The 12,224-nt window shown below is 51.1% G+C and overlaps 1 protein-coding gene across 6 annotated transcripts in view; it reads left to right on the top strand.

The window, feature by feature from the left end:
* RALY (RALY heterogeneous nuclear ribonucleoprotein) overlaps positions 1-7,529 on the top strand; it is a 94,092-nt gene extending 86,563 nt beyond the window's left edge. For 2 of the 6 annotated variants that reach the window (XM_033186142.1, XM_033186144.1), the window contains exons 4-9: positions 885-957; positions 1,138-1,185; positions 3,182-3,348; positions 3,976-4,089; positions 4,302-4,531; positions 7,173-7,524. In XM_033186142.1, the coding sequence (XP_033042033.1) occupies positions 885-957; positions 1,138-1,185; positions 3,182-3,348; positions 3,976-4,089; positions 4,302-4,531; positions 7,173-7,469 (929 nt within the window). In that variant the 3' untranslated portion in view covers positions 7,470-7,524. Of the gene's footprint in view, positions 1-884; positions 958-1,137; positions 1,186-3,181; positions 3,349-3,975; positions 4,090-4,301; positions 4,532-5,773; positions 5,823-7,172 lie in introns of all 6 variants that reach the window. The other 4 variants (XM_033186143.1, XM_033186145.1, XM_033186140.1 and 1 more) reach the window with 3 other exon arrangements.
* The last annotated feature ends 4,695 nt before the right edge of the window (positions 7,530-12,224 follow it).

The following is a 12,224-nucleotide window of genomic DNA, read 5'->3' on the forward strand; positions in this document are numbered from 1 at the left end:
GTTAGAACTCTTTCTGAGAGCAAGCAGGAGGGTCTGGGAGCACAAGGACAATGCGAATACGCTTGGCTTTGGTGTCACGTCCATGTGATATGACTGTGCTAGTGGTCTCTCTTGAAGTATGTACGGTGTTCATGTATGTGCATTTACTCCTGTGTATATGTGTATGTTTGAAAAGGGGTATCTATATGTGTTTTTTTCCTGAACAAGAAGTATGTGGATTGACTGAACATGTGGAGATATGTGGACACATACCTTTGTGTGTATAGGTGTAGTGTGTGTGTGTGAGAGAGAATATATTTGAATGTGTCAGCAGAGACGCATATATTTACCAGGTATTTATTGAGACATTTTCATGTAGTAAGCATTATTCTAGGCATGAAGGTGTTTGGTAGAACATCTATGTGAATGTGCATTGGCTCATTTGCATGTGGGTAGTTGTCTATACTGAGTGTACTTGAGAGTACACATTATCTGTGTGTGACTTTCTTACCTGGATATGTGAATGTGTGTGTGAGGGTGGCTCTATGTGTGTGTTCCCATGTAGCTGAAGTGTTATGCATTTACATGAGTGTATTTCAGAATGTGTATGGGAATACTCGACATGTGTGTGGGGGGGTGGGGTGGGGGAGGACATGTTTATGAGCGTGTATGGATGGATCTGAAAGTGTACGGACATGTAAACAGGCATATCCATGTGATATCTGGATATGAATCTAATGTTTGAAGACTAGATGTGTGAAGACCTTTGTTGGCACCATCAGTGAGCAGAATCCATGTGTATACCATGTAAGCACATGAATTGCTGTGTGTGTGCATGAGGGTGATGGGTGTGGGCACACTACTGTCATGCTAGCATTCCAACTCTGCCTTCTCCCTCCACACAGACATCAACATGGCTGGAGAGCCTAAGCCTGACAGACCCAAGGGGCTAAAGAGAGCAGCATCTGCCATATACAGGTGGGGCTGTCTGTCTGTCTGTCTGGGTGGGATGGCTCTCTCTTTCCACAGAGGGAGTAAATGCTGGTGTGACAGTGTGCTGAGTCTAGAACTTGGGGAGGTGTTTGGAGATGAGGGCCTGTGGAAAGTGGGCTGAGTGGCCGTCCCTAAGCTCCAGCCCTCTCCCCTTTGTTTCCCCAGTGGCTACATCTTTGACTATGATTACTACCGGGACGACTTCTACGACAGGTGAGCAGGGGAGGGGCGTGCCCAGGCGTGAAACAGCCAAGCTGGAAGGGTCCTGAGAGATTGTTGGTGCAGCCCACTCAGTTCTCCAAATGAGAACCAAAGCCCAGAGGTTTGCCTAGGGTTGCTCCGCCAGTCAGTGGCAGAGCTGAGACTGGGGTCCTGTTCTGCAGATACCCAGGCCAGAGCTCCTACTGCCATAGCACACTGTCTACCACGCTAACTACCCTTTTTCCTTTTTGTCCTTGGTTGAGACTCAAGGAGACTGTATAGCCAAAAGCTGTATAAATGTGGCCAGTTGGAATACACAACAGGGTACAGCGCTGATTGCAGGGAGTTTGAGCCTTTCCCTCTGTGAAGTACCCAAGCAGCTGGTAGGAACCCCAGAGCTCAGTCTAAGCCTCTTGGGTTTATATTTAGAGACAAGAGGCCAGCAGCCATTTGGAAGTCTGATTAGTCCCTGATGGGCTGTGGCCTACCCTCTACTCCCAAGCCCTACCCAGACTCCAGCCCAGAGGCTGTGGGCTCCCACTACAACAGCACCAGCCACATTCTTGAGTAGAAATCATGGTAGACACTAACTCAAATCTCTCCTCCTACCTCCTTCTCTCCTTCTGTCCATCTTAGCCCACCCCAGGCAGCCCAAGAAGAACAGTGCCTCTCTGAGCACCAGTCGTCCACCCCAACCCCCTGTGAATGGTTTCAGGAGACAGTGTGGTGTATGGGAAATACCCTGGGAGTTGGAAGATTTAGGTGCTAATCTCAGCTCTGCCACTGAATGGATTGTGTGACCTTGGGCAAATTCCCTTCCCAGTTTGTGAAATGGGTTTGCACCAAGTGATCTCTCCAGGCTCCTCCAGCTCTGGGATTCTGTGGTTCAGTGATTCTGACCAAGGCCAGAGCCGTCCCCTCCCCTTGGGGGCAGAAATGCAGGGTCTGGGATTGGATCCATTCCCAGAGACTCTCCATCTGCAGCCATCACCACCTCCAGGGAGGGGCTCCCTGAATAAAGGAGCCCCAAGGAATGGGGCTTTGGCCCACTGGTGACAGATTTCCTGGCTATTGTCAGGAAAAATGATATGGAGTATACCCCCTACAGCCGCAATTCCCTGAAAAAGGTGGTAGCAGCAGATGTGGGAAAGACTGCTTCTCAGCCTACTGAGTTTCTGCCTGGTCAGCTGGAAAGGAAGCCCTCCGGGAGAGGGCTGGGAGATGACTTTGGTTGGGAGCAATGCACAGCCTGGGAGCCTTGGGGGGTCTGATTGAGCTGCCCGACCTTGATACTGTCCCAGGCCGCTGGCCTTTGTCTCTGGAATGGAGCATGAAGGGTGTGGTGATTAAGGAGGTCAAGTAAGGAAAAGGCTTAGACTTCAGTCTTACGCCTCTGAGGTCATGGGCTCGTGAGCTGAGGGTCTCAGTACCCTGACCTTTCATCTATTAACACATTCTAAAGTGTGTTTTTAACCAAATTCTTTGATGCTGTACCCTTGGGTGGACACTGAATTTGGGTAGCTGTCCTCATTTGGCATATGGGGAAACTGAGGCTTAGGCAGGCTCAGTTGACCCCCACTTCCATACCTCTCTATTCCAAGCTGGGGATTTGTGCTGCTTTTGAGATTTGCTGCAAACTCTGAGCAGAGGTTGGGGTGGCAGTTGACCAAGCAGAAGTCAGGTCATGTAATAGAGCAGGCCTGGGTGTCAGGGGACCCAGGGATGTCCTCTTTTGAATGGGGTGTAACCACTACCACCTGCTGCCTTGCCTGCCCTTACTTGGCCTGGATGGTTGGAGAGGTTGTAGTGAGGTCGTGAGGATCCCAACAGCCATCGGGGTCCGGAAAGCCCTTCCTCTTCACTCCAGGGCTAGCTGGGAGCCTGCAGAGTTGTGTTTAGCGTAGGCCTCCCAGCCCCTCACCAGCCACACACATTTGAAGCTGGAGCTGCAATACCTGCCTGGTGGCCACAAGCCATGCTGCAGCCTCTGGCCCATCTGCCCTCACAGGCTCTTCGACTACCGGGGCCGTCTGTCGCCGGTGCCGGTGCCCAGGGCAGTCCCTGTGAAGCGACCCCGGGTCACAGTCCCTTTGGTCCGGCGTGTCAAAACTAACATACCTGTCAAGCTCTTTGCCCGCTCCACAGCCATCACCACCGGCTCAGCCAAGATCAAGTGTGAGTAACTATCATCTTTTTTTATCATTAGCAAAATAATAGAATCACATTGGAAAATAGATAAAAGAACAAATCTTCCACAGTTCTGCTGCTCTAACACAACCAAGTTTTTTCATGCATTTCTATGAGGAGACAGCTGTTTTAGGAGGAGGGGGTGGGTTGGGTAGGGTACAGAGGGTCCAGTGCTGGATATGGTGCCCAGTGAAGAAATGATGCCATCTTTCCTCTAGGAAGGATAAGGACGGGTCTACACAGGCCCACTACTCCACATTCACTCTGGTACACACATACTGCTTAACTAAGCACACAGGAATTCAGATTGCAGAAGACATATGTTCTTGCTCAGGTACACACAGAAGAGCACACCACACATACACACCTGTGCTCCTGTCTTTCCTTGGTCCCTTTCAGAGTTGAGATATCGGGAGAAAAGAAAGCCAGGTTCAAAAGTGTTCACTGTCACTGTAGGGGTGGATGCCAGTTAGTCTAAGGAGGAGGCCTTTTCCCTGAGTAGGGAAAAAAATAATAATAACTGCTTTCCTGGTTGAAAGAACAGGGCTGAGGTTTTGTGCTACTGTCAAGCCTCTAGCCCCATAGATGACAGCCCTGTCCCCCCTCCACTCCCAGTAAAGAGCAGTGAGCTGCAGGCCATCAAGACGGAGCTGACACAGATCAAGTCCAATATCGATGCCCTGCTGAGCCGCTTGGAGCAGATCGCTGCGGAGCAAAAGGCCAATCCAGGTCAGCCTCTGAGGATTCTCACCCACCTCCACGACCAGGGCACAGGGCAGAGCATGGGGAAATAATACATGGGAGAGAGGAGCTAGAGTGGCCCTGCAGATCCCGAGCCACCTGCGCTCACCATGCTGAGGCCAGCTTCTGCTAAGGTGCTGCCCTAGACAGCTGCCCCAGGCTGAGTTTTATTCTCCCCTCCTCCACCCCTTCCCCTCAAGATGGCAAGAAGAAGGGTGATGGAGGTGGTGCCAGTGGTGGTGGCGGCGGCGGCGGCGGCGGTGGTGGCGGTGGTGGCGGCAGCGGCGGCGGCAGTGGTGGCGGTGGCGGCAGTCGGCCACCAGCCCCCCAAGAGAACACGACTTCTGAGGCAGGCCTGCCCCAGGGAGAAGTGCGGACCCGAGACGACGGCGATGAGGAGGGGCTGCTGACACACAGCGAGGAAGAGCTGGTGAGGGCCTGGCCAGGGGCACAACTGGGACTTGACTGTGCTCCTACTCTCAGGAGACCAACAGGGCAACGGGCAGCCTGAACTGGTTGCCCCCACTGTGAACTCCCTCTTCTCTCCTTCCCAGGGGTTCTGGTCCTGGGGGAAAGAGGGAAGAATGAGCAGGGGGCACTTGCCTATCTCAGACACCATCAGAAGTCCCACTGAGGCCTAGGGCAGACCTCCCCTAAGTGCAGGCGCATTCTGGCCTCCGGTTTCCACATGAGTTGGAGAAGGGGAGATTCGGACATAAGAGCACACACGGCCTGCAGAGCTTCAGAGCAGGGCTGGGGTGGCTTATGGAGGCCACACCCAGGAGGTGGTTGTCACCTTCACATGAGGATTTTCTAAAAGCCGTTGCTGCTCAAGCACAAAGCAAAAGCTGTCTCATAAGGGAATGAGCTCCCCACCTATTACTGGAACTATTCAGGCTGAGGGCAGGAGGCCATTTGACAAGGAGCTTATGTTGAGTGGGAGGGTAGACCAAACTCTGAGTCTGTGGGATACGGGTTGTATACTTGCTCCTCATTTACTTAATGAACTCTCATTCAGCACCAAGACCCAGACCATACTCTCTAACTTCACATAACCTTAACAAGAGCCCTATACTATGCAGAGTATTCTGTTCCCACATTTTACCCTGTGAGGAAACTGAGACTCAAAGACTGAGTGACGTGCTTAGGGCATCAGCTCATAGGGACTGAACCAGGGTTGGAGTCTAGACTGACTTGCTGGGTCTGCAGCTTTCTCCTTTTCAGCACTGCTAGGTTCTATCATGAGAACAGATGGGCTCATGGCCATGACAGTTAGGTCTGCCTTATGCCCAACTCATCTCTCCTTTCAGTGTAGCCTGATCCTTCATCTTATTTGCTCAGGCATAGCAGTGTCCATAAAGGCTCTAACAAAGACTTAGATGCCGCCAGAGATGGGGAGCTCACCAGTCTGTAAGGCTTTCAGCCTTCTCCAGTGCAGGCTGTCTATGCACAGAAATGGGGCTCCTGTGACTCCAGAACATCCTTCACTGGCCCGTGTGGGGTCCTCAGACCACCCTCACAAGCTTCCAAGCCAGCTTTGTTGGCTGGTCCCATAGTCATTCCCCTTGGCTGTTCCTGCCTCTTCTGTGTTCTCTAGATGCTCTCTGGACAGATGGCTCAGGGCAGAGCTGCAGTGAGTGATGTGTGGTCTCTCTTACCTCCTCCCTATCAGGAACACAGCCAGGACACAGACGCGGATGATGGGGCCTTGCAGTAAGCAGGTACAGGGGTCCTGTCCTGATGGGCAGTGGGTGGGGAAGCAGTGAAGTGGAGGTTATTGCTTTTTCCCTGGATTGTGCAGGAAGTGTCATGAAGCCTACCTGGCCTGGTAGCACTGACTGTGCCCAAGAATGAAGTCCCCTCCATATCTAGCCATCCCATCACACCCCTTCATTCCTAGGGCTTGCCATGCTGAGGAAGCAGGTGCCGTAGATGGGCCAGCTGGGCCCACCTAGCAAGGATTCCTTCCCTCAGCACACACAGCCATGTTGCCTGTCTCCGCCCTTGAGAGCTCCTAGTCTAGTAGAGGAAGATATAAGCCATTACCACCTAGTGTGAGCAGGATAACAATAGAGCGAGGCCAGGTCATGGAAGAGATGATGTGTAACTGAGCCTGCTAGTGATTGAGGGAGCAATGTTGCACACCAGGGGAATGGCCTTAGCCGTACAGAGCTGTGACAGTCTTTGGTATGTGGTGAGGCCAAGAGCCTCCTGTGGCTGCAGTGCCTGCCTAGTTGGTAGAGGACTCTGCTTAGCATCAGAGGGTGATTGTGAAGGACGTATGTGTCAGGCTTAGGGGCTGGGATTTGATTCTTTCATGGGGAGGAAATGCCCTGTATGACAGGAGCTACACCTGCTTTCTCTGAGTTCATCTTCAGTCCCACAAGCTGATGATTGTACCAATATAATAGATGTGGAAACAGATACTAACGGGGGCAGGGAGATAAGGTAGTAATTGATGGAGCCTGGATTTCAGCCCTGTGGTGTTAGGCTTCAAAGCCGACTCTCTGGCCACTGTTTACCATCTACTCTGCCCTGCCTTGAAGGAAAGCCAGGCCACACCTAGCTCTGCCTACTCTCTGACCCATTCCTTTGGGGTGGCTTGGGTGGAGAAAGGTCACAAACACCAGTGTTCCAAGGGAGGTGTCTGGATAGATGACACATTTATGCTGTAGTAAGATATCCCACCAGCAAAGGCCTCAAGAAGAACTTTAGAAAATTCTACATATGCTGCAGTCTTCTTTTGGAACTTCTTGGTTTGTTTTGTCTGGAATGCAAACAAACCTCCATATCCAGCCATCCTGCTATACCCGTTTGTGCCTGATGCTTGCCAAAGCTTGTTAAAATAGTTCACAGGTGAGTTACATGGGCTCAGGTGAGGAAATGGAGGTTCAAAGAGCGGGTGAGACTTGCCCAAGGTTACATGGCCAGGAAATTATGAGGCCACAGCCAGAGTGCAAGAGTATTTCTGTCTCCAGACATCATTCTACCCTTTCTTCCCTACCCCTGTTATCAGCACCAGGGTCTCTTCCTCTCGGCCTTAGTCTCTTCTTTGTCTCTCTCTCTCTCAGCCTGACAGGAGCAATGGCCACCAGCAGGTGAAGGGCATCGCTGCCCCAGGCCTCAAGCCAGGCACCCAACCCTGGATGCCACCCCCCAGCGGGTACCAGAGGAAAGCTGGCAGCAGGTGCCTCCTCCCCCAACGCATCCCAGCCAGTGCCATGTCCTCTGCAGGTGGAGTTACTGGCCTACTCCTTCCCCATGAGCCCTCCTTGTCTGCACTGCCCAGGCCAGAGGGTAGAGCACAGGAGTTTCCCCACACTGCCTCCCCTCCCCAGGACACTCCCAGGCTTGGGTTTTTTCTATAGGTTTGGCGGGGGGCCACAGGGAGGGGACCCTGACAATAAAGAGATTGGATCCCAACCTGCTCTGAGATGGGATGATTTGTGTTTTCTCATGAAGATATCCCAGCCCTTCTGCCCACCGAAAAGCTGGTCTGGGGTGCCTAATACTGATCCGTCTAGATCTTAGTGTCCTTGGGGGTGATTAAAATGGCCAGTGGGGCCACTGGGGAGGGTTGGATATGCTGGCCCATGAGCAGCTTGCTGGCCGAAGTGTCAAGCAGTTGTGACCCACTTGGTTTACTCCATAGTAGGTCAAGACCTTATCTCTTTCCCCAGCTTCTAAGTCTGGTCTTTCCCAGCTCTTAAAAGGATTCTAGAATCTACCACTATGTACCTTCTCTCTTCTGACTTAGGACACTATAATTTTTTCACTTGGACTTTGTCCTCCCACCAGTCTCCCAATCTCCTGCTTCTGCCCTATACCATCTCCCAGCAGCCATGCCGTCTTTCTGAAACGTATCCCTTCCCTGCCTAAAATCCCTTTACTGACTCTTCATCATCAGGACAAAACCCTTCCTCCTGAATGTGGGGTGTAAGATCCTGCTTACTCCAGCCTCTCCTGTTTTTGTCACCACCCCTTTCCTGCCCCTGACACAAAGCCTACATCTCAGCCTCACAAACCACACAAGTTCTTCACACTCCAGGCAGGTTTGGTAGCAAGGAATAGAGCTGCACTCCACTGACAGCAAGCAGTAGGAAGTTTGCATCAAGAGACACACAGCCTGTCTGCCCCTGTCTGTCTTGGGCCACCCGTCTAGACATTTGTTCTCTAACAATCAACCGGGCTCCTTCAAACGTGTGCTGCTTATTCATACTCATTGTGTACTGCTAATGTCACCTTCTTCCCCCTTAACTCTCCACAATGAATGGATCCATTTTCCCCACGTTCAAGTTCCCAAGAGAGAATCAGCTGCCACTGCAATTTTTTTTTTCCTGATCACTCGTAGGTTACAAGTTCCCACTCTTGTTCCAGTGAGCTGCGGGATTCATATGTGGCCACTTAGGCTGGTCTCGTTGATGTGGAACTGTGGGAAGGGCAGCACCCAGAAACAGGCTTTGTTCCAGGCCTGGCACGCACTCTTCCTGCTCCTACTTTCTCTACCTGGGAAATAGCCGCTCAGGATGAAGCTGCTGCTGTGGTGTCGCCACCTCTAAGAAGTCTCCCAGACCCTCCGACTGCTCGTTAATTGCTCGTTCTCTCCTCTGGAAGCCTTCCCCTAACACAAAATTCAATCCCATCATCAGAAAGGGCTTTAGGTTTTCCCTCCATCTTTACGTGTTGCTCAGAGTTTGCAGATCTGCTGGAGTCCTTACTGAAAACTCCCCGTTTCAAACCAACCTGATCTACAGCCTCCAAGGAAGCTTCCCCCTGGGCTTTGGCTCTAGGTTTTGGTAGAGGGTGGAGGCTTTGGGCAGTGCTCAGACTCCACAGGGAAGTCTTTGTTGTCCATGTCTCTCTCACTGAGCAGTCCTCCTGCCTGTCATCCTTGGCAGACCAGCACTCTGAGGTCCCAGTGTAGCTCTGCGCTTTGGTCTTCCCGAGCTCTGCTGGGGCCTGACTAGGCCAGCCCCAAGGCGGCCAGAGTTCTGGCCTCATACCTGAGCCAAAGGCCCCAGTCCCTGCTTGGCCATTGCCTGAGTATTATCTGCCCCAGGAGGATCACAGTCCCCATACGTCTGCCTGCTAGGGACCCTGGGCAGCAGGGAGAGAGCTGAGATTTGTCAGGAGTCCATGGTGCAGGCTGAGACCTTAAGGCCATGAGATCCAGGCATGGGGTGAGACAGGCCCCTTGGAATTGGGCTGGGCCTTGGTCTAGCTTAGTCAAATCCAAAGGCTTCAATTTGGAGAGATGAAGAGGGTGTACAGAGGAAGGGGCTCGGTCCACAACGAGTGCCTCATCTCCCTGAAGAGCTCTCAGTGGAACATACTTCACCAATCCATGTACCCACATCTTTGCTTGTCCAGAAGGCCAGAGTCAGCTCTAGCACACCCATTTCAATACCCTGGCGAGTCATTACTGCCCTTTGCTCTTGGTGTCCCCATCTGTAAAACATGGGGGACAGCTGCCAGCCTGTATTAGAATTTGGGCAAAGTTCAAAGAATGGGATTTAGAGCTGAATGAACCTCTCACTGAGGGCATAACAGCACTAGGGCACAATTCCTGTGCCCCCAGAGCCTAGTGCTCTATGCCTGCTGCAGGCCCTACCCAAACGTGCTTTACTGAGGAACTCGGTGTTTCAGAGCTTGACGGTCAGGTTGATCATGGGCTTGTGACCATGGGCTTCCTTAGTATGCCAGGCTTGGAGGACCGTGAGAAAAGCAGGGAAGACACTTTCAGGGGTAGCAGGCATCAGCTCTACTCACTCCTACCCATAAGGCCTTGCCTAGTCATGCTGGCACCAGGTCATAGGCTGGACAGGGAGAATAAGAGTCCCATCCAGGTATTCCAGAAAAGCCCCTGGATGCTCCAGCCCCTGGGAAAGCACAGCCGGACCCTCGGGTAGGAGGTTCACTTCCAACACTGCATAGACGTGCCGCTCCACCGAGTTGGGGCAGCAAAAACATCCATTCCGCTGTGCAACAGTTGTCATTTTTCTAACATCTGAAAACTCCAAAAGGAGATGGTAATAAATGTGGTACCAGATTCTGCCCAAAGGACCAGTCTTTAGATGTTTTCAAGATTGGAAACCTCATTTTTGATCCTCATAGCTACCTTGAAAGAATAGAGCAGCCAGTGGGTATACTGGATTGTGAGCTAAGGGGCCTGGGAAGCCCCCTGTTGCTGCCAGCCAGGTTGATGACTCTGGGCAAGTCTTTTTCCTTTCTAGGTCTGTTTCCTTGGCTGTAAAACGAGAGGTTGATCCTGATCAGGGATAGTAAATGGGCCTTTGTTCAGTTACTGACTGTTGTATAACAAACCACCCCCAAATTTAGTAGCTTTAATAAACATTAGCTCCCGATTGTGTGGCTTGGCAATTTGAGCTATGTTCAGCGTGGCGGTTCTTATCTGGACCCTCGTGGCTGAAGTGAACTGGCAGATCAGCTGTGGACTAGCTGGTCTCAGATGGCCTCCCTCGCATGTCAGGTGGTTGGCTGGGCAACTGGGCCACATGTTCCAGCACCTAGCAGGCTGACCCAGGATTCTAGACATCATGGCTGAGTTCCAAAAGCCACAAGAGAACACAAGCCCAGTGTCAAGTGCTTTTGAGGATCTTGCTCTGTCGTATCTTTAAGGTTCCACTGGCCAAAGTCACATGGCTAAGCCCAAATTATTCTTAACAGGAGGAGCTTCAAAATACGGCCATATTTTTAAAATCTACCTCAGGTCTCAATTCACTTGATGGCTCAGAACTTTTAGTAGTGGCTGCCTGGAGTGCCTTTTGAGGATCTGCAGCAATTTTTAGACTGTTTGGAAATACTGATAGGTTGGCAATGTCTCTTATGGGCATGGAATTCAATTGTGGGCACGTGAGTGTCAGGTATTTGCCAGCCCTGGCCAGGTTGATCCATAAGGTCATAACCTGCCCCATAGGATGTTATATGCAGCGGGCCTGTCTGACAAGACCACAGAAATACAGAAGGCAGAACAGGGCAAAAGATCTGAGCCAGGCATCCTTGGTTTTCATCCCAACCAGATCATAGATTGATTGAGGTTTTAGGCAAATCAAAATCCGTCCACCAGTAGCCAGACTCTTCATAATAAACTTCATCCATAACAGTAAACCATTTCCTGAAAACTTGCTGTCAAAAAGCACATTTTATACTTATTTAATCTCTATAACCACCTCAGTAGGTGTAGTAAGGACTTTTGGTTACAAGTTACAGAAACTGAATTCAGTCCTGCTTTAGTGGAAGTTTATTGGCTAACAAATTGTAAAGTCCATGGATGGATCTTCAGACATGGGGACTTGGGTTCAAAAGCTGCCCTCAAGAGTCTTGTTAGCCAGGCATGGTGACACGTGTCTGTAGTCCCCACTACTTGGGGGACTACAGTGGGAGGATCATTTGCACCTAGGAGGTTAATGCTGCAGTGAGCCATGATCCTGCCACTGCACTCCAGCCTGGATGACAAAGTGAGACCCTATTTCAAGGAAAAAAAATCTGGTTTTCAGGCAGGTTCCAAGTAGTGGTAGAGAATGGCCATAGGGCCTGTGAGGGTAGAGGGACGGAGAAGAGAATTCCCAAAAGGAGGACAAGCCTTGGTTAACAAAAACATCCGGAGTCCACTGTGTGGTTATGACTATTCTATAGATTTTGTAGATGAGATTTAAAAGCATGGCCCCAAGTAAAGGTGGCATCTCTATCCTTCTATCCTCGCCTTTATCTAAACTCTGACCGATCTATAGCATATGATGGTGGTGGTGCTCTGCCAGTCTCCCAGTCCAGGACTGAAGCACTAGCAGCTTCCACTTACCATCTCTTGGGACCCAACCACCGTGCTGTGAAGCAGCCCAGGCCACACAGAGAGGCCACGTGTACATGTTCAGCTGACAGCAGTATCAAATGTCAGACATGAGTGAGGAAGGCTTCAAGATGACTCCAGCCCAGCCACTGTCTGAGGACAAAGTAAGTACTGCCTCAATGATCCCATTCAAAGTCCAGCACAACGAGAGAGAATAAAATGTTGTTTGCAGATGCTAACATTCAGAGTGATTTGTTACATCAGTAACCAGGACACAGGCCCAGAGGTTCAGTAGCTTGCTGTGCTGCTCATAGGA

The sequence above is a fragment of the Trachypithecus francoisi genome, unplaced genomic scaffold (assembly GCF_009764315.1).
Source record: "Trachypithecus francoisi isolate TF-2019V2 unplaced genomic scaffold, Tfra_2.0 Lachesis_group21, whole genome shotgun sequence".
NCBI lineage: Eukaryota > Metazoa > Chordata > Mammalia > Primates > Cercopithecidae > Trachypithecus > Trachypithecus francoisi.